The sequence below is a fragment of the Ovis aries genome, chromosome 2, assembly GCF_016772045.2.
Source record: "Ovis aries strain OAR_USU_Benz2616 breed Rambouillet chromosome 2, ARS-UI_Ramb_v3.0, whole genome shotgun sequence".
NCBI classification, from domain to species: Eukaryota; Metazoa; Chordata; class Mammalia; order Artiodactyla; family Bovidae; genus Ovis; species Ovis aries.
The window spans coordinates 243208396-243228048 of NC_056055.1; the positions used below are offsets into that span (position 1 = coordinate 243208396).

At 44.9% G+C, this 19653-nt stretch overlaps 1 protein-coding gene and 1 long non-coding RNA gene across 9 annotated transcripts; one reads left to right on the forward strand and one right to left on the reverse strand.

Annotated features, from left to right (window-relative positions):
• Window positions 1–88: 88 nt before the first annotated feature.
• LOC106990852 (uncharacterized) lies at window positions 89–7207 on the reverse strand. 4 transcript variants are annotated; one of them, XR_009599452.1, is made up of 4 exons: window positions 6649–7207; window positions 5970–6163; window positions 5100–5159; window positions 89–4805 (listed from the first exon to the last, which is right to left on the reverse strand). It is a non-coding gene; the product is annotated as an uncharacterized LOC106990852 (long non-coding RNA). The 4 variants fall into 4 exon arrangements; XR_009599453.1 differs by having other exon boundaries at window positions 89–3178; window positions 3791–5159; XR_009599455.1 differs by having other exon boundaries at window positions 89–5159; window positions 5970–6111.
• On the forward strand, window positions 6323–15435 carry ZNF436 (zinc finger protein 436). 5 transcript variants are annotated; one of them, XM_012152336.4, is made up of 4 exons: window positions 6323–6806; window positions 8117–8209; window positions 8974–9100; window positions 11716–15435. In XM_012152336.4, the coding sequence occupies exons 2-4, from the start codon at window positions 8177–8179 to the stop codon at window positions 12966–12968; spliced, it is 1413 nt and encodes a 470-aa protein (XP_012007726.1). In that variant the 5' UTR covers window positions 6323–6806; window positions 8117–8176; the 3' UTR covers window positions 12969–15435. The 5 variants fall into 5 exon arrangements, with proteins under 5 accessions (XP_012007726.1, XP_012007745.1, XP_060266663.1 ...); XM_060410680.1 differs by lacking the exon at window positions 6323–6806 and adding an exon at window positions 7301–7418; XM_042244583.2 differs by lacking the exon at window positions 6323–6806 and adding an exon at window positions 7804–7916.
• The last annotated feature ends 4218 nt before the right edge of the window (window positions 15436–19653 follow it).

Sequence of the window (19653 nt, forward strand, 5' to 3'; positions counted from 1 at the left end):
GCCCACGCACCACAACAAAGAGTAGCCCCCACTCACCACAACTAGAGAAAGACTGAGCACAGTAACAAAGACTCAGTGCAGCCAAAAGTAAAAACACATAAATTGTTTTAATACATAATTTTTAAAAAATAGCAGGCAAGGGAATACTCAGTGGATGATGGAAGTATGTCAAAAGGACACAGAAATCACCTGGTCAAAGCTCCCATTGGGAAAATAAGGACTCAGTAGATCACCCCTCCCCAAAATGGATTAAACAACAACAAAAAATGCAGACCAAAATATCAACCACTATTGACATAATAATGTCAATAAACGTTACTCTGGGGCTATTTAAAGATGGCAGCCTGGGCGATCTTCAGCACTGACTTCTCCATCTGAATATCCATTGTGCTTCTGGTGTCACAGGGATTTACAGCAAAGGAAAAAACACAAAACTGAATCTCCACCCTGAATAACCTTACTGTTTACAAAGGAGATGAGTCAGAGTAAACAACAGAACAACAAGTCTCCAGTTCCCACATCTATGCAGTTCACATCCACGTTCACAGGAGGACACAGGAAAGCATGAATAGGCCTCAGAGACTGTCGGTCAGCAGGCATCAGGACCTTCCCAACCAGTCTTCCTGTGTCCACTCGGGACCCCCTCCAATTCACGCTCTCCACTGCACTGACCAGAATAGGCTTTTTGAAACTGCAAGTCTGATCACGTTGCAGCCCCCCTCTCCATCACCCCCCTTTACAGCCCTCCATGTTTTCCCACTGCTTGTGGCAGAGCCTACAAGGTCCTGCAGTGCTGGCCTTGGCCAATCCTTGACCCTCTGTGCCCCAGCCACACTGGTCAAGCTGTGCTCTTTATCACATGGGCTTTGCATTCACTGTTGTCGGGAACACGTGGTTTAACCCCAGTTCAGTTCAGTCGCTCAGTCGTGTCCGACTCTTTGCGACCCCATGAATCGCAGCACGCCAGGCCTCCCTGTTCATCACCATCTCCCGGAGTTCATTCAGACTCATGTCCATTGAGTCCGTGATGCCATCCAGCTATCTCATCCTCGGTCGTCCCTTTCTCCTCCTGCCCCCAATCCCTCCCAGCATCAGTCTTTTCCAATGAGTCAACTCTTCGCATGAGGTGGCCAAAGTACTGGAGTTTCAGCTTCAGCATCATTCCCTCCAAAGAAATCCCAGGGTTGATCTTCAGAATGGACTGGTTGGATCTCCTTGCAGTCCAAGGGACTCTCAAGAGTCTTCTCCAACACCACAGTTCAAATGCATCAATTCTTCGGTGCTCAGCTTTCTTCACAGTCCAACTCTCACATCCATATATGACCACAGGAAAAATGATAGCCTTGACTAGGCGGACCTTAGTCGGCAAAGTAATGTCTCTGCTTTTGAATATGCTATCTAGGTTGGTCATAACTTTTCTTCCAAGGAGTAAGCGTCTTTTAATTTCATGACTGCATGGTTTAACCCCATGCCCTCCCTAATTTAGAAGATGAAGAGAGTGTGAGCTGCAAGGGAGTTAGTATTAACTCTGCCTCCCCCGAAGGCTTCCTAGGGGCAGAGAATGCTACCTTTGGGTGGGGGGGGAGGGGAAGGATGACCTTAGGGGAAACAGAAGCAACAGACAGGCTCACCAGGAATGCTAGGGCCAAAAGACCTTGAAAAACAGTCAAGATCCTACAATCAGTTTAGATGATTTCATTCGTTACAGAAACCTGAAATACTATAGAAAAGTCTTAGTAGTCTCATCCAGACTGCCAAATTCGGTCTTAGAGCTGGGGGTCCCTTTTTTTCTTTTTTTTTTTTGAGCTTGAGACTTAAGTCTCCAAGTGCCTATCTGGTTATCTCCTCCAAGTACCCCACTGGCCCTCTCAGTCCAGTCCATCACAAACTGAGTTCACATCTTCTCTTTCTTAAATCCTGTCTTCTCTTTTCTGTTTGTCAACTGTTTCCTTACTTAGAACCATCTTTGACCCTCTCCCCTTGTCTTCTTCATCTTATCAGTTATCAGTTCTAGAGTCTCCCTTCCCCAATCCTTCTCTCCACTGCCACCATCAATGTTTTCTCTCAGGTGGTTTTTTTTTTTTTTTTTTTTTGATTGATGCAAAGGCCTCATACTCAACTCAAAACACTCCCAACTCAAAACACTCCCTACCCGGACTTCCCTGGCAGTCCAGAGGTTAAGACTCCGAGCTTCCAATCCAGGGGGCACAGGTTCGATCCCTGGAGAGGGAACTAAGATCCCACAGGCTGTGCAGTATGGCCATAAAAATAAAAATACACCCCCTACCTTACCTGCATGAGCCATGCATGCCTCTAAGCATCATTCCCTCAGTCATTTTCAGTGGATTTTCACCAGCTGTCCTTGGTCTGACTTTAAAAGTTCCTCTCCGCCTGCCTGTCTTTAGTGGTTTATCTTCCACCCTTGCTGACTCTTATGCTACAGCCAGCCTAAGGGAGGTATTTGTCCTGTTCTTGCAAATCTGACTGACCTTCCAAACTGTGGCTGCCTATTTTGACCCCACCCCCATCCCAGTCCAAATCTTACGCTTTCTTCGAGGCTCATGTCTTCTACGAAGTCTTCTCTGATCCCCTGGCTGAAATATTATGGTTCCTCAGGATTTCTACAGTACTATGAAATGCTAATAATTTTTACACTGTATTCTACCATGACAAAGATAATTTCTTTGTATGACACTGTCAATATAATCTATTAATTATTGAGCATTTACTAGCTGAGTATCTTGGGCACATTATGTAAATGCCATGCCTTCATCCTTCATTTGTAAAATGATGGAAATAGTAACAGTGAGCTCATAGGGTTGTTGTGAGCATTCATTAGAATTACACCTGACACAAAGCACCCAGTTAGTGAATATTAGCTATTGGTATGAATATGGGGCGGGGGGTGGGAGAGCGGTACTTTATATTGTCTCAACTAACCCTCAGACCCCACTAAACTAGGTTTCTATTATTATACTTTTTTTTTTAAACTTGTGGGTTGAGAACTGGTGGGTTTTAAATGAAGTTGTGTGCAAAAACAAAAAATTGTGGGGAAATGCACATAACAAAAAATTAGCCATCTTAATCATTTTTAAGTGTACATACAGTCCAGTAATGTCAAGAATATTCACACTATTGTGCAGCCAATCTCCAAAACTTTTCATTTCGCAAAACTAAACTTCTATACCTATTAAACAACTCCCCATTTCCTCCTTCCCTAGTCCCTAACAAGCCCTATTCTACTTTATGTCTCTATGTATTGTATTATTGTACTGGTTTTACAGACCAAGAAAACCAAGGTTCAGAGAGTAATCTGCTTCTAGGAGACACAATCTGGACTTGAACTCGGGGCCCCATGCATACTCTGAGTCATTCTGAAGTACGGTTTCACCTCAGACAGCATCTGTGATGCGTTTACTTCCCCCATAACCATCGTGGCCACTGTGTGCCAGGGCCCTCCTCTGGGCCCCTGCGTTTTGCAGCCGTTCTCACGTGTAATCCTCACGGAAGCCTTGCAGTCACTGAGGGGTAGTGTCCTATCTCCCAGCGCCAAGCTGCTATAAGACAGATACACTGTAAATGTGGAATCAGCCCTGATGCCTGTCAATAGAGTAAACAATACTAAATAAGCCTGTGGCACATTTTTAATGCAATTGTTTACATTTTTTCAAAGTGTTGACAGTCTCAGGAGAAAACCAGCTGAAATGCATGAGGTCAGAAAGAGCTTCCCAATCCCCATCACCCTCCTCGCCTCCTGCAGAGTCAATCTGCTGTGCTCACCCCAGTCCACCCCCCATCCCATCTGCACCTCCTCACCAGCATTGCTGAGCCACAGTCAGAGCCAGAGGCAGGCAGGCGGGCAGGCAAAGGGACATAAGAGACCGTGCCTGCTCTGCTTCCTCCCCCTGCCACTCCACCCCCACGTTCTTCCCTCCAGCCATACCCAATCCTGACCATTCTGAAACACGCTCTGTCTTTTCACGCCTCCGTGACTGCGCACATGCTGTTCTGGAAGACTGGAATGCTTTCTCTCCCCTCGTTCTCCACCTCCAAGACTCCTACGGTTTCTGGTTTCTGCGAGCCAGCTCCTTTGCCTCCTCTGTGAAGACTCCTCCCCTACCCACCTCCCCAAGCTCTGAGTCCGTCTCTCTTTGGAGCAGACTAGTTAGCTCATTGGGGTGCTCTCGCATCTGGACTGAAGTGACCGTCTGTAACTCAGTGTGTCCCCCACGCTCCCAGCTCCTTGTGCTAAGATGAGGCTTCATCTCTGCTCTGAGCAGGGATAAAGAGGATTTCGGATCACTGATTCTTATTTTTTTAATGTTCCTGGTATATTTCAAAATGAGATAACAAGATCACAAATATTGAGGCATCTTTTTCAATGTCTAGCAGATGAATACTTCCAAATAAAAAAAATTATAATTGTGCTGCTCACAAGATAATTATGATTTATTAAAATATATTAATAAATATGATTTATTAAACATAAGAAATATACTATTTTATATTATATATTTATATAAATCATATATTATATTTATACATTATATATGCAAGACTTATTAAGATACAACAATTTATAGTGCTCAGTAGGCACAGTGGTCTGTTAATAAGAAACAAGCTTCAGGATATGTAAGGAGGCTTTTTGATCAGATTGATCAGTGGATGTGACATAATGTAAAACCCCATTTGGAGACATTGTCAAAAGCCTAAATTGGAGACCCTGATGAAACTGCTCACCTGGCCCCCTTCTCCAGTGGCAGGCTGTGCTGCTGCCTCTGCACACAGTAGGCGCTGATTGTATGCTGAAAAGTGGGAAGGAACACAGCTTTCCAAGTTAGTTACCGAAAACCCACCCACAGTAGTATTCATGAAAACAATGAAGTCCTGAACAATGGGGCAGGAAGCCATCTCCTTCTCCAGTGACCCCAACCCTCAGAGTCCAGCTGAAGGCTGCAACCGGAAACCCCTCACCCAGAGTCTTTCCTCCCCGCCTTTCCCACTGCCCACCCCCCCAGGGGGACCAAACGCACTCACTCTCAGCCCCCCTTCTTCTCAACCCTCTGGAGGGTCCCAGGTGAAAAAAGAAAAGCACTTACTCATAGGAGGAGGCAAGCAGCCAAGCTGGGCTTGGAGAGTCGTCCTGCCCCCAGGCAGGCCTAAGGAATAAAAGAAATGACGGCGAGAGGACAAAGAAGGACTTAAAGCTCTGGAACAAGGGGAAAGAAAAGGCCTAAGAAAGTTTACAAAGCAATCTGTCAGAGAAGGGATGAAAAGGGAGCCCCAATTGAGCCGAGGGGCTCGGGCACTCACCTCACCTTCAGCCCAGTTAGAAACCTGCAAACTCTGAGCTGACCTCTCTTCCTTGTCCCAGAGCTTTCCCTGGGAGCATGATGCCTCACCTTGCCAGGTTTTTGGTAGCCCCAAATACTTCTGCTCTACTTGGCTCAATATGCCCGTTCTCTTGAACTCAACAAACTGACTCAACTGCCAGCTCCCTCTGGATTTTCACTGAAACACTCTGGATAATAAGGTCACCAGCAGATCTCCAAAGCTATCTAGCCACTCTGACTTCCCAGATGTTCTGAGCCAGTGAAAATATCCACAGGCTTTCTGAAAGTCTCTCCTGCCACCAAAGGCAGGATTAATAGTAGTATCAATGATCATCTGAGTGCTCTCTCTCTATGGAGTGCTTTAAATCATCTTACTGCTCACCACCACCTTAGGTAGGGATTACCCAGTTTCATCAGAAAGGGAAGTGGGCCTGGAGTGATTAAATGACTTTCCAAAGGATACACAGCCTGGATTCCAACCTAGGTCTGTCTGACCTTGATGCCCACACACTTCCCACTCAGGACACCACCTCTTGGGGATCCTCTACGATTCTATTTTTTTGTGTGTGTGGTTCCCATATTAATTTTAGATGGGGGAGGGATGGTACAATTCTGTGGTATCTAAAAGTTTCTTACCTCACAGTTGGCAGTGTAGAGTGGGGAGTGGGAGAGTCTGCCTCCTGGCTGGGTAGGGTCCTGAGTTCTTTTTAAACACTTGATTAATTAGCCATAAATAACTGGGCACTGGGAACAGGACACTCACTAATAAAAGCGTAGCCTAGAGTCACGTTTGATGAAAAAAATTCAAGTCACTTGGTGGGTGGACATATCTGCAAAACAAAAGCAAAGCCCCTTTCCCAGCCCAGGCAGAGAAGTCTCCTGTACAGTTAGAGACAACAGGCTTCTGGGCACGTGGCCAAGGTTCTGAGGATATTTATAACTTGAAGAGGGTGGGAGTCCCTAATAAGCTGCTATATTCTTTTTCCATCACTTCCCTCTCCAAGGCTACAGCGAGCTCGGAGCTCTCCTTCGCGCAGAATGCCTGCTCTCCCTAGTGCTCCGCTTCCATTGTCTCATTTTCTCATCCTGGCTGGGGAAAGGGAAGGCTACAAGTCCTTCCGTTCGGAAGAGCTCCAGTTGAATGCAGCTTAGCTGCTGGTGGTATTTCTTGGCTAGCTGCTGTGGTCTCGGAGATCTGCCTAGGAGCCTGTGGTTTCCCTGAGCTGCCTCAGTCTGATGTTTCGGGAATTCTGTGTCTTTGGGAACCGCCTACCATCTCTGGGCTTTGCCTGCATGTCTACGGATCGAGATCTACCTGCAGATCTAAGATATCCAGGATCTGCCGGTGATTCCTAGAATCTTTCCAAACGTGTGCAGTCTCAAGAGAACTCTGCCTGCGGATTTGAAATCTGTTTTGAGGCCTCTTGGATCTTTTGAAGCCGGAGACCAAACACATCTTTCGTGGGCCAGGAGGTGAGTCTGTTGGTTCCCAATTCGGGTTTTCGGCTTCCTGACTTCAGTCGGTCAGGGGCTGCTAACATCCTGAGAGCCCGTGGGGCTTAGGCCGTTAGAGGCCCACGATCCCATCGAGGCGGGAGGCCGCCAGGAACTCTTTTATCAGGCAAGCCCTCGGGGATAATAAGGACAGACTTTCCGAACCCCGGGGCGCGGCTCGCTCCACCTTACGCACTCTATGCCCCACCCTCTCTTCTGACTCCGCTTCGGCTTTTGCCTCCCCTCCGCTAGGCTTAACTCAGCCGGCCTCTCAAGGGGAGCCCGTTTTAGAAGGACGCGGTCGGACACCCCTACAGGGTTAACAGCGATGGAGCCGAGACCCAGCCGGGCCCTGCCGCGGACCTCACTCTCCCGCGGACGGGCTGCGCGGTGCCTCCTGGGAGTTGTAGTCTGCACAGCAGTGTGAGAATGCCGCGGTGGCTGCTGGGAGATGTAGTGCGTGGGTGGAGCTCAAAGTTCCAGCGCGGCTGCTGAGTCTCCCCTGGGGAGTGGGCGGCTGCTGCTTTCCTCTCAGGCCGGGGTCGTCAGATGAGAGCTAATCCCAGAGGAACCCAACACAGGCCACCACCTGTACTGTATAAGGCTCGATGTCGCAGTTAAGCTTAACTTAAGCTCGACTCAAGATAAACTTCTAGGGGTCTGAGGAGAAGCAGGGCAACCTCTCTGGCTTAATCCGACTGCGCTCTCCAAGAGAAGAAAGTGAAAGACACTCCGCCCTGGCTAGGAGGACGCGCTTTTTTTCTTCACCCTTTTGTTCTTTCCCTCCATGGCTTTTGGCCTCTTGACTGGCCTTTGTACGACAGAGTGGAACTCCAACTCCCGACAGGCCACGGGGACGGGCGCAGGCGCGCTAAAGGGGCTCTGCCGGGCTAGGAGAGGCGGGCCTAATACTCGGCATCTAATTGGCAGAGCGCTTTGGGAGCTTCGCTCGCTGATTGGCCTAGGCAGCTGCCGGAAAGGGCCCAGCCTCGACATGGAGGAGCAGAGGCGTTCTGTGGGCTGGGCTGAGCCTCCTCCCTGAGAGAGCGTCGGCTTGACCCCCGGGTCCGGGAGGGACCGAGCCAGGGGGTTGTCTTATTAAATTCTGGCAGCTTCCACCCCTTGGTGGCGGAGACACAGAGGGCGGGTCGAGTTTGAGGGTCAGGGAGGAGAGTGACCCGGCCCGGGTTCAGGGCCCTCCCCACCCGCCTGGGCGGCCAGAACTCCAGCCCTGGGGAGTGGGCAGGGCCTGTTTCTGTGCCTCACGCCCTGCTTTTCGCCTCCTTTAGCGCTGTCTGCTAGCTGCTTTTCCTGCTCTCTCTCCTGGGAGGCGAATCCTTGAGCCCGAGATGGCAGCCACCCTGCTCATGGCTGGGTCCCAGGTAAGCCGGGGGTGGCTTCTTGGACCCTGCCTATGCTTAACCACCTCGTCCCCGCGTTTCTTTGCTCTGCAAATCCCTGTGGGAAATTCCCTGGGATTAGTAATTCGCTTGCTTTGCCATTCTGCCTCCAGAGATCCAGGATCAGGGCAGTATAGCCACAAACAAGCATTTATTGAACACCTGCTGTTTGCCTTTCAATACTAGGGAGACAAAGATGGATGGAATGTGCCCTCCCTGTTTGGTCACAGTCTGTAGGAAGACAGATGCATCCGGTTAGCCATGAGACTAGCGTGATAAAAGCACTATTTTCTGTAGGAGCAAGGTGCTGTGGGAACCAATAAGTGGGAGTATTCTCTCTGAGGTGAGGGAGGGAGGAGTGGATCAGAGCAGCGGAATAGGCGGGGCGGGGGGTGGGGAGGCGGGCACTGACGAACAGCTGGTGCTTGAACAGGGTTTTAAGGAATAGTAGGATTTCACTAGTCCGAGGAAGATATTCCAAGAAAAGAGGAACGTTGTAGGTAAAGGTATGGAATGATGTAGATGCTCCATGTGTCCGGCCATGGGACCAAAGCAATCTGCTCATGAATTGCTCTCTCCTGAACCACATCTCTTTGTTGCTTACTTATTTCTCCTTTGGACTCTACATATCAGACCTAACGCCTTTTGCCTTCTCAACAATTCCAGCCATGTCTCTCATTTCAAGAAGAAAAATTGGTACTAACTTCCTAGGTACCAAGTATTGAGGAAGCAATGTGTGATTTCAGGCACCTGTGACATTTGAAGATATGGCCATGTACCTCACCCGCGAAGAATGGAGACCTCTGGACCCTACACAAAGGGACATTTACAGGGATGTTATGCAGGAGAATTATGGAAATGTTGTCTCATTAGGTAAGAATTCTCTGTCTTTCTCCACCCCATGTTTTTTGAGACTATCAAAAATGCCTTAGCTCTTTCAACACAAACTAGTTACTTGATTTTTAAAGCACCTAATTGGATTTTGGCCTGGGCTGAGCCCTCAGGCAGATCTTTGAGTGAGGGAATATCAAGGTCATACCGTCTAGGATGAAAGATTGTTTCTGCACATTTTAGAAACACTCAAGATTTCTTGCGCCCTGAATCATTTGCCATTCTCCAGCCTGTTTGTACAGATCACTGACCAAACAGGTCTGACATAATGGTACTTGCCAGGTTATAAATGCCCCTGTAAATGGTGCTTTTACTAGAAGATGAAGGGGTGCTGACCGAGGTTGACAGGAGGGCAAAAGCCACCTTTTTGTGTTTGTTTTGGCTTCAGAGCCCTAGCTTTGCCTCAGGTCCTTTATTTATCCAGAGTAGGTGGTTGTCTAGAGATGTTTCAGAGTTGATCATAGATTTTGAGTGTGTCAGATGCTCTTCCAGGAGAATCCTGAACTAAATGAGATCACAAATTCTATTAAAGAGGGAAGCTAATTTTCTTTAATGGCCTGCAAACCTGTCGTTTCTCTGAGATACTCTTTTGTCTGGGTGCAACTAGAATAAACTGTTCTTGAGCCGAACAGTCTTTTGACTCACTTTGTCTCCTGTTAGGACTTGACAGAAGTTAGCAACCATGTATGGTTCACTAGGTTATCTGCCATTCATTAGGATTATTTCTTTTTCTGAAAGCTTTATCCCCATAGCTTTTAACAAACAAATGGCAACTCTGAAGGGTTTCCTATTTAACCTGGACTCACTCTGATGTCTCAGCTTTCATGGCTCCTTCCTTTAGAAATTCAGCTAGAAATGACGCTATCTACCCAGATCTGTTGTAGTCAGGAACCCAAGTATTCCACTTAATCCAACAAAAACAAGAAATGAGAATCTTAAAGAAATGTGAATGTATATGTCAGTTGTCCACCCCAAGGAATGCTTGTTGGAAAGATGGAAACACCAAAAAAAAAAAAAAAAAAGCAAGTTTCTTGCCCAAATAAGTTTGGGAATAGGTTAAATAATGTTTACAAGACTTCTTTACCTTCAGACTCCTCAGAACCTATAATCTGGTATCAGGGCATTTTGAATTTCTGAGAAGAGGATGTTGTATGTACCATTTACCAAACTAATTTATCCATGGACCTTTTTCCCCCAGAATACCTAGTAACCTCTTTCTAAAAAGTGTACCAAGAGACACAACTTGGAAACGTAGTGACTAGTAGAAAGTTTCTTATACATAGTGACTTTGTGTATTCTGATTTTCTTTTAAAGTCTTTACCTAGTCAATGCCAAGAGTATTCTGAGCCAGGCATCTTTTTTGCCTTCTCCAACTGTCTCACTTCTGTTTACATTAAAAGGCCAGTAAGGAGGACTTCCCTGGCAGTCCAGTGCTTAAGACTGTGTTCTTCCAATGCAGAGGGTGTGGGTTCAATTCCTGACTGGGGAACTAAGATCCCAAAAGCTGCATGGTGAGGCAGGAGAAAAAAAAGTACAAAAAAAAAGCCACTGAAAAGTAGCAAGTAACATTTGGCAGTCATTTTTCTTGTCAGTTGAGACTTGATATAGATTGATAAAAATCTGTTTTTTTCCATGCTAACCCAGTAAGTCCATTTTTTCCCCTAGTAGGTGCTTAGTATATACTAAATAATGCTAATGATGAAGACTTGACAAGTTAAGAACATATCATATATACACACATGCATTCACATGCAAAATATCTAGGCTCTTGGCTTTTAGAAGTTCTAATTTGGAGTCTTATATTTTCTTATATATATATATATTTATTTGTTTATTTAGCTGTGTTGGGTCTTAGTTGTGGCACATGGTTTTAGTGACAGCATGTGGGATCTAGTTCCCTAACCAGGGATCGAACCCTGGCCCCCTGCATTAGGAGCTTGAAGTCTTAGCCACTGGACCACCAGGGAAGTCCCTAGAATCTTTTATATTTTCTATTTCTGGTTTTTTTCTTTTGAAATACCAGGAATGTATATAATTTGAATAAAGAACCATTAACTGTAGTGATACAAAGCATTAACTTTTATCAGACACCTGGATTTGTATCTTAGCTTCACCATTTACTACTTTGTAACCGTTTGTGAACCACTTCTGTGGACCTTGGATTTCTCATTCATAAAGTAGAAATCATCATGATGCCCGGAGGAGGCAATGGCACCCCACTCCAGTACTCTTGCCTGGAAAATCCCATGGACGGAGGAGCCTGGTGGGCTGCAGTCTATGGGGTCGCTAAGAGTCAGACACGACTGAGCAACTTCACTTTCACTTTTCACTTTCACGCATTGGAGAAGGAAATGACAACCCACTCCAGTGTTCTTGCCTGGAGAATCCCAGGGATGGGGGAGCCTGGTGGGCTGCCGTCTCTGTGGTCGCACAGAGTTGGACACAACTGAAGTGACTTAGCGGCAGCAGCAGCATTATGATGTCTGGTGCTCAAGCTGGTTGAGGTAATTCACATAAAGAACTTAGCACAATGCCCAGCACACAGTAGATCATTTTTGTGTGTGTTTACCAATAATATTCTTTACCCTTTATTACAGATTTTGAAATCAGGAGTGAAAACGAGGTGAATCCAAAGCAAGAGATCAGTGAAGATGTAGAATTTGAGGCTGCATCTGAAAGACCTGTTGGTAATACTGAGGAAAATCCTGAAAGTGAAGAGGCCTTTGACAACAGGGATAGATCAGAAAGACAATGGGGAGATTTAACGGCAGAAGAGTGGGTAAGCTATCCTCTCCAACAAGTTACAGATCTGCTTGTCCACAAAGAAGTCCACACAAGCATCCGATATCATATATGTTCTCATTGTGGAAAGGCCTTTAGTCAGATCTCAGACCTTAATCGGCATCAGAAAACCCACACGGGTGACAGACCCTATAAGTGTTATGAATGTGGGAAGGGCTTCAGTCGAAGTTCCCACCTTATCCAACATCAAAGAACACACACTGGGGAGAGGCCCTATGACTGTAATGAATGTGGGAAAAGTTTTGGAAGAAGCTCTCACCTCATTCAGCATCAGACAATACACACTGGAGAAAAGCCTCACAAATGTAATGAGTGTGGGAAGAGTTTCTGCCGGCTGTCTCACCTCATCCAGCACCAAAGGACCCACAGTGGGGAAAAACCCTACGAGTGTGAGGAGTGTGGGAAAAGCTTCAGCCGGAGCTCTCACCTAGCTCAGCACCAGAGGACCCACACAGGTGAGAAGCCTTATGAATGTAATGAATGCGGGCGAGGCTTCAGTGAGAGATCTGATCTCATCAAACACTATCGTGTCCACACGGGGGAGAGACCCTACAAGTGTGATGAGTGTGGGAAGAATTTCAGTCAGAACTCTGACCTCGTGCGCCATCGCAGAGCTCACACAGGGGAAAAGCCATACCACTGTAATGAATGTGGGGAGAATTTCAGCCGCATCTCACACTTGGTTCAGCACCAGAGAACCCACACTGGGGAAAAGCCATATGAATGTAATGCCTGTGGGAAAAGCTTCAGCCGGAGCTCTCACCTCATCACACACCAGAAAATTCACACTGGAGAGAAGCCCTACGAGTGCAATGAGTGTTGGCGAAGCTTTGGTGAAAGGTCGGACCTGATTAAACACCAGAGAACCCACACAGGAGAGAAACCCTATGAGTGTGTGCAGTGTGGAAAAGGATTCACCCAGAGCTCCAACCTCATCACACATCAAAGAGTTCATACGGGAGAAAAGCCTTATGAATGTACAGAATGTGAGAAGAGTTTCAGCCGGAGCTCAGCTCTTATTAAACATAAGAGAGTGCACACTGACTAAGTCCTGTAATTATGACTGGGAAATGATTCATTTGAAGGTACAATTGCATTTGATATCAAAGAGCTCTCTCAAGACTGAAGCTTCTCTTACTATACTGACTTTCTTTGCTGTGGGTTGCCATTTAAAACATCACAGAAGACAAGCCACTTGAAATTCTGACCCATGGCTTTGGGAATATTATTCCCTCTTCCAAAATAGTGATTTGTATTCACCCAATACTAACGAATTATTTCATCAAAATCACAAATAACTGGAAATCTGAAGACCAGGTGATAAATGCTGGTAAATGCTCAGGCCTGGAAATGGAGTAAATCTTTCAAAGTAATTTCTCCCATCCTTGACCCAAACAGCTATACTAGGAGAAATGTTGAACTGTGATAGGGTGGTCACAGCTGCTTTGGAACAAAACAACCAGAGACTACCTGAATTGCCACACCTATTCACTCACCATCATAGTAGCTGGGCACACACATCTTCCCTTCAAAGGGCTTTCTCCTTGAGTTGCTCATGCATTTGTATCTTTCTATCTTCCTGAGAGCAGGATTCTGCACGGTGAAGGCAATGATCATTACTTTTCTCCTCATTGTTTCTAATTAACTTTTTTTAAAGCTTTCCTCTTTGTGAAAGCTAACTGAAGATTCAGATTGAAAGGAAAAGTGAGACACAGATTTGGGGACCAAGGACTCATCAACAGTGGTGATTTTAGCAAGAGATGCCCACTGTTGTTATTGCCATTGATCAGAATTTATGAATTTTCTTTGGGGATCACTGTAGGGAATATTGTAGGGAAAATCTTCAAGGAAAGGTAGGACCATAAGTGATGGTGGAGTGTAAGGAGCAAGTGGAATTGACTGGGGAAGGAAGCATAGAGTTCCTTCCCAAGGAATCAGGTTATTTCTGTGTTCTTTCCCCTCTACCCTTTAAGATCAATTCTCCCTATACTGCTAACTCTAGGATTTGATAAGGGCCACATCCCAGTGTTTATCTTAGCTTGCATAAGGGCATGTGTATGTACAGTGAAACGTGTATTCTTTTGTTTTTTCCAATAGCAGAAACTTAATTCACACTGAATTAGCATGCTCTTGGGTGATATTGATCATGTGACAGAAAAACTGACATAACTCCAATGTGAGAAATGTCCTTTTGTTCATTCTTTATGAAAAAAATTTAAACACTAGTGCTCTTGTGTGCACTCTCCTGAAAGATCTCTATAGAACCAAGCACTTGTTTATATGTATTAGTCTGTTGGAGATAATTACCAAATAGGTTGATTGTCCTAGTCTCAGACTGAATGATCTCTTTGCCCTAGTCACAAGGAATTAATAAACCTAGATAGGAATGTATTTCCATTCTCTCAGCTTACAAATTTAAGTGGTTTATGTCAGTGTTGACCCAATTTAAGCCAGTAATGTCAGTTCTCCTTATCTCAGCTCAAATAGGAATTAAATATCCTGAATGTTGATGCTTATCCAAGCATTTGGGGGTGGGAGTGGGAGGGAATCGATGTCCAGGAATGGGGGCTAGAGTAAGGAATATTATGTTTTGAGTCTGCCCCAAATACTGTGCTTTATTGTGAGTGTTGTAACATTTGAAAAACTTTTGCCATAACTCTTTGGGACTTGGTGTTAAAAGAGCCAGTGGTCTTTCATGGGTCGTGTACTATAGTGATTTCCTGTGACCCACTGCCCTGCGGGTCTGCATCCTTTGCAATAACACAACCTCAGACGTAACAATGAAATAATCCACAAAGTAGATATCTTTCTGTTGGCACTCCTATTTAAATACAGAATTGGGCAGGGAGCATGTTCTTTGTTCTATACAAAATCTAGCTGTGGATATTCATATTTTAATTGTTGAATGACTTACATGTTCTTGATGACTAAACTCAAACGTGTCTTTTCCCCATATCAGTGTTGCTGATGGTTTTAATGAATATCAAACTTCTGTTGTTTCTGTGAGCTGCTAGGGGCATTAGCTTCAGAGTGGCCAGAGAAGACATCATCTCCATGACCTAACTGTATTTTACCCGCTTTTCCTTCCCTATTCTCCTGCCTTATCCCTAGCCTGTTCCTTCTGCTGCTTTTGGTTTCTAAGTGCCCCAGCCTTATCTCCAGACATGTACACTCCAGTTGGAAAGTTAAAAGGGCAGAGGGCCAGACCAGCTCTATCTCCTCTCTTGCTGCCAGTTGTTGCCCATTTGCTGCGTTGAACTCTGTGTAAAGTTATGCATCAGTCTCTCTTTGCTAAAGCTTTCTGCATGCCTTCTGCTCCCAAGTCTCTGGCTGCTTCTGCACATACCCTGAACACATCGTGCCTGTTTTCTATGATTGTGGAGAGTGAGTGAACAAGTTAAGTATGTAGCACAGTTTTCCTTCTGGTATTGGTCACAGTTATACTAGTGTCTATCTACATCTGTATTATTCTAACAATATTCTGTAATTAAAAGTAAAATTTTTAAAATCAAAAAGTGAAGAATTATTTTAGTAATTCAGCACCAATTCACAAAATAGCTTTTCATTGGATTCATTAAAATGGGCACAATTGGTGTTTTATATTGATGCCTTTGTACAGATGTTCTTGTGGGAATCTGGGAAGTGTCTTCACATATTGGTCAGCCTTTTGGATATTGCCATATTTGGGGGAGATGCAAAAACCTTGGCATTTCCTATGAAGATTAGGCTGATGGCAAACAACATGGAAATATTTGGTATGGGTAACTCATTACCTTTGGGGAAGGAAAACAAAAAAAAAAAAAAAAAAAAAAAGGAAAAAATGAGGGGAGGCCATATTGCTTTAAGGAGATATTTTTGGGTATCTGTTAGTACTAAAACAGTTTCTACTAAATTAGTATTAGGATCCCAGAACAGAGAGATGTCTTAAAAATGGTCAGAGGCTCTCAATTCATGACAAAATTTCACAGTCTGCCTAAGGCAGTGATTATTTTCTAGTAGGTTGTGGCCACAATCTTCAAATTTCTTACAAGTAATTTTATCTTGGGGAGCCTTTTTTCTTTTTTTAATGGAAGACCAATTTAGACAGAGGTAGGGAGTAGAAGTGCTTTAAACTGGGGGAAAATGTGAAAGAAAAATTTTAATTTACCCTATAACCAAGACTTGAAAGAGATTTTATAAATTATCAGACTTTTTTGTGGTGGTGGTGGTGGGGGGTGGTGGTAAGGGGCTGTGCCACATGTCTTGTGGGATCTTACTTCCCCAACCAGGGATGAAACCTGTGCCCTTGGCAGTGAAAGCTCAGAATCTAACCACTGGATCTCCAGGCAGTTGGCATAAACATTTCTTAAAACTTTTTTTCTCCTTCCTACATGTTCAGCATTTTTTATTTCCGGAAAGGAAAGTTCAAGGAAAATGGTGGAGAAATTGACCTGGCACTTCTCCTTCAGGGTATTTAATATGTTATATTTCACCATTATTCTAATAGGGGCAGATTTCCTTCTCTGAATTTTCTCTAGGTGGCTAGCCCTTGGTTAGGGCTGTGCTTCCAGGCCATTAGGACTCCACTGAGTCCATTGAAATGATAATTTGTTAAATGGTTCCATAGTGTTTCAAAGGTTAGTGTTCCTGCTGAAAAAGGAGTTCCTGTGCCTCAGGAGAAACTTACTCTTTGAAGCATTGGTTAGATACCCATCTCTGTACAGTAGAGGAGCAGCCGACTGGGACCTCCTTATCTCTAGGAGACTTTAAGATAAAAAGGTTGTTAGTGAAAAACAATAGAGGAGTAAAATGGCTTGAAGAAAATGACCCTGTAATGACCTAAAATGGTTTCAAGGTGAATCTCATTGTATTTATCTGTTTTCCTAAATTGTTCATATGCAAAGTCTGTATCATTTTTACCTTCTTCAAAGCTGCTTTTGTTTTTCCCTTTGGGAGAGACTGAGGCTGGTGATATCAGGATCTCACTTTGAATTTCATAGCATCCCCTGTGGCTGCCTTGTAGACATCACTTGGAAATTAGCCAGGTAGACCTGAAACTGAATCTACCACTTAGTTCTATCACCACCATCACCTTTCACTTGCTGCTTCTGTACTTCCAGACTCAGTCATGGTCTAGTCATCCATGCTAGAAACTTATATTTCATATTTGAAAACTACTCCTTAAGCCACTATTCCAAAAGCAATCATAAAAATCAGTTGCATAATTAGTCTTCCAGTCATTATCTTAGTCATAGTCATAAGTTGCTCAGTCGTGTCCAACTCTTTGCGACCCTATGGACTGTAAACTACCAGGCTCCTCCGTCCATGGGATTTTCCAGGCAAGAATACTGGAGTGGGTTGCCCTTTCCTTCTTCAGGAGATCTTCCCAACCCAGGGATTGAACCCAGGTCTCCCACATTGTAGGCAGACGCTTTACCGTCTGAGCCACCAGGGAAGTCCTGTCATTACCTTGCCACCTCCTAAATATTTCTCAAATCTATCTACCTGCTTTCTCTATTGCCCTCACTTATCATGTAACCTTGGGCAAGTTACTTAGCTTTTCTGTTCCTTGGATTTCCCTCTGTAAAGTGGTGGGTAATTATACCTACCTCACAGAATGGGTCCGGAAGATCCGCTGGAGAAGGAAATGGCAATCCACTCCAGTACTATTGCCTGGAAAATTCCATGAACAGAGGAGCCTGATAGGTTACAGTCCATGGGGTCGCAAAGAGTCGGACACGACTGAGAGACTTCAGTCACAGAATTGCAAAGATTAAATGAAATAATAGAGCTCAAAATGTTAGTTGCAATTATTTAGACCATCCCCAAGCCACATCCTGCTTACTGAAACAACCTTTTAATGAGTCTCCTCTATTTTCAACCTCCTTCCAACTATTCTCCCTAGCTGCAGCTAGAATGATCTTTCTGAAGGGCAAACCCATTCTTGCCATTCTTCTGCGCAAAACTTTCTCATGGTTTCCATTGCCAGTGGCACCATGTGTAATGTGTGAGGAAGTGAACAAGACCTGGCCTCTGCTGCCTTCCCGGGCTGTGGTTCTCTGCGCTTTCCCTGCACTTGCAGCACTCTCCAAGCTGCCTCTCCTTCTCTCCACTCTTCTGGTCAGCTTCTCCTCCTCCTGCAGGTCTCCATGCCTGGCTTGTTCCAGGGAACCTTTCCTGATCCCACAAGACTGGATCAGGTGTTCCTGTTCAGTGTTCCCTGGGTTTATCCCAGTCAAAGCACTTTATTCCTGTTTTGTAAATGCCTGTTTACTTCTTTGTCTACTCCACTAGATTCTGATATCCTTCAAGAAATCATTGTGTGTTGCTCACCATTGTATCTTCAGTCCCTAGCAAATGTTTGACTGAGAATAGGGAGGCAACAAACATGTGTTGGATAAATGAAAGGAGTTGATGTATCAATTTCATTCCCTTTAGTGGGACTGGTGACTTCATTTCTGATTTTTCACTACACAGTTCAGTTCAGTTCAGTCGCTCAGTCGTGTCCGACTCTTTGCGACCCCATGAATCGCAGCACGCCAGGCCTCGCTGTCCATCACCATCTCCCAGAGTTCACTCAGACTCACATCCATCGAGTCTGTGATGCCATCCAGCCATCTCATCCTCTGTTGTCCCCTTCTCCTCCTGCCCCCAATCCCTCCCAGCATCAGAGTCTTTTCCAATGAGTCAACTCTTCGCATGAGGTGGCCAAAGTACTGGAGTTTCAGCTTCAGCATCATTCCTTCCAAAAGAAATCCCAGGGTTGATCTTCAAAATGGACTGGTTGGATCTCCTTGCAGTCCAAGGGACTCTCAAGAGTCTTCTCCAACACCACAGTTCAAAAGCATCAATTCTTTGGCGCTCAGCCTTCTTCATAGTCCAACTCTCACATCCATACATGACCACAGGAAAAACCATAGCCTTGACTAGACGGACCTTAGTCGGCAGAGTAATGTCTCTGCTTTTGAATATGCTATCTAAGTTGGTCATAACTTTTCTTCCAAAGAGTAAGCGTCTTTTAATTTCATGGCTGCAGTCACCATCTGCAGTGATTTTGGAGCCCCCCAAAATAAAGTCTGACACTGTTTCTACTGTTTCCCCATCTATTTCCCATGAAGTGATGGGACCGGATGCCATGATCTTAGTTTTCTGAATGTTGAGCTTTAAGCCAACTTTTTCACTCTCCTCTTTCACTTTCATCAAGAGGCTTTTTAGCGCCTCTTCACTTTCTGCCATAAGAGTGGTGTCATCTGCATATCTGAGGTTATTGATATTTCTCCTGGCAATCTTGATTCCAGCTTGTGTTTCTTCCAGTCCAGCGTTTCTCATGATGTACTCTGCATAAAAGTTAAATAAGCAGTGTGACAATATACAGCCTTGACGTACTCCTTTTCCTATTTGGAACCAGTCTGTTCCAGAAAAACGTCTATTTCTGCTTTATTGACTATGCCAAAGCCTTTGACTGTGTGGATCACAATAAACTGTGGAAAATTCTGAAAGAGATGGGAATACCAGACCACCTAACCTGCCTCTTGAGAAACCTGTATGCAGGTCAGGAAGCAACAGTTAGAACTGGACATGGAACAACAGACTGGTTCCAAATAGGAAAAGGAGTACATCAAGGCTGTATATTGTCACCCTGCTTATTCACTACGCAAGCCACTCATAAAAGAAAGTCTGTAGAAACGGGAGGTATTCTGTCATTGCATGTCTGGTGGGGCCTCATGCAAGAGGAAAAAAGGCTCCCAGAGGCT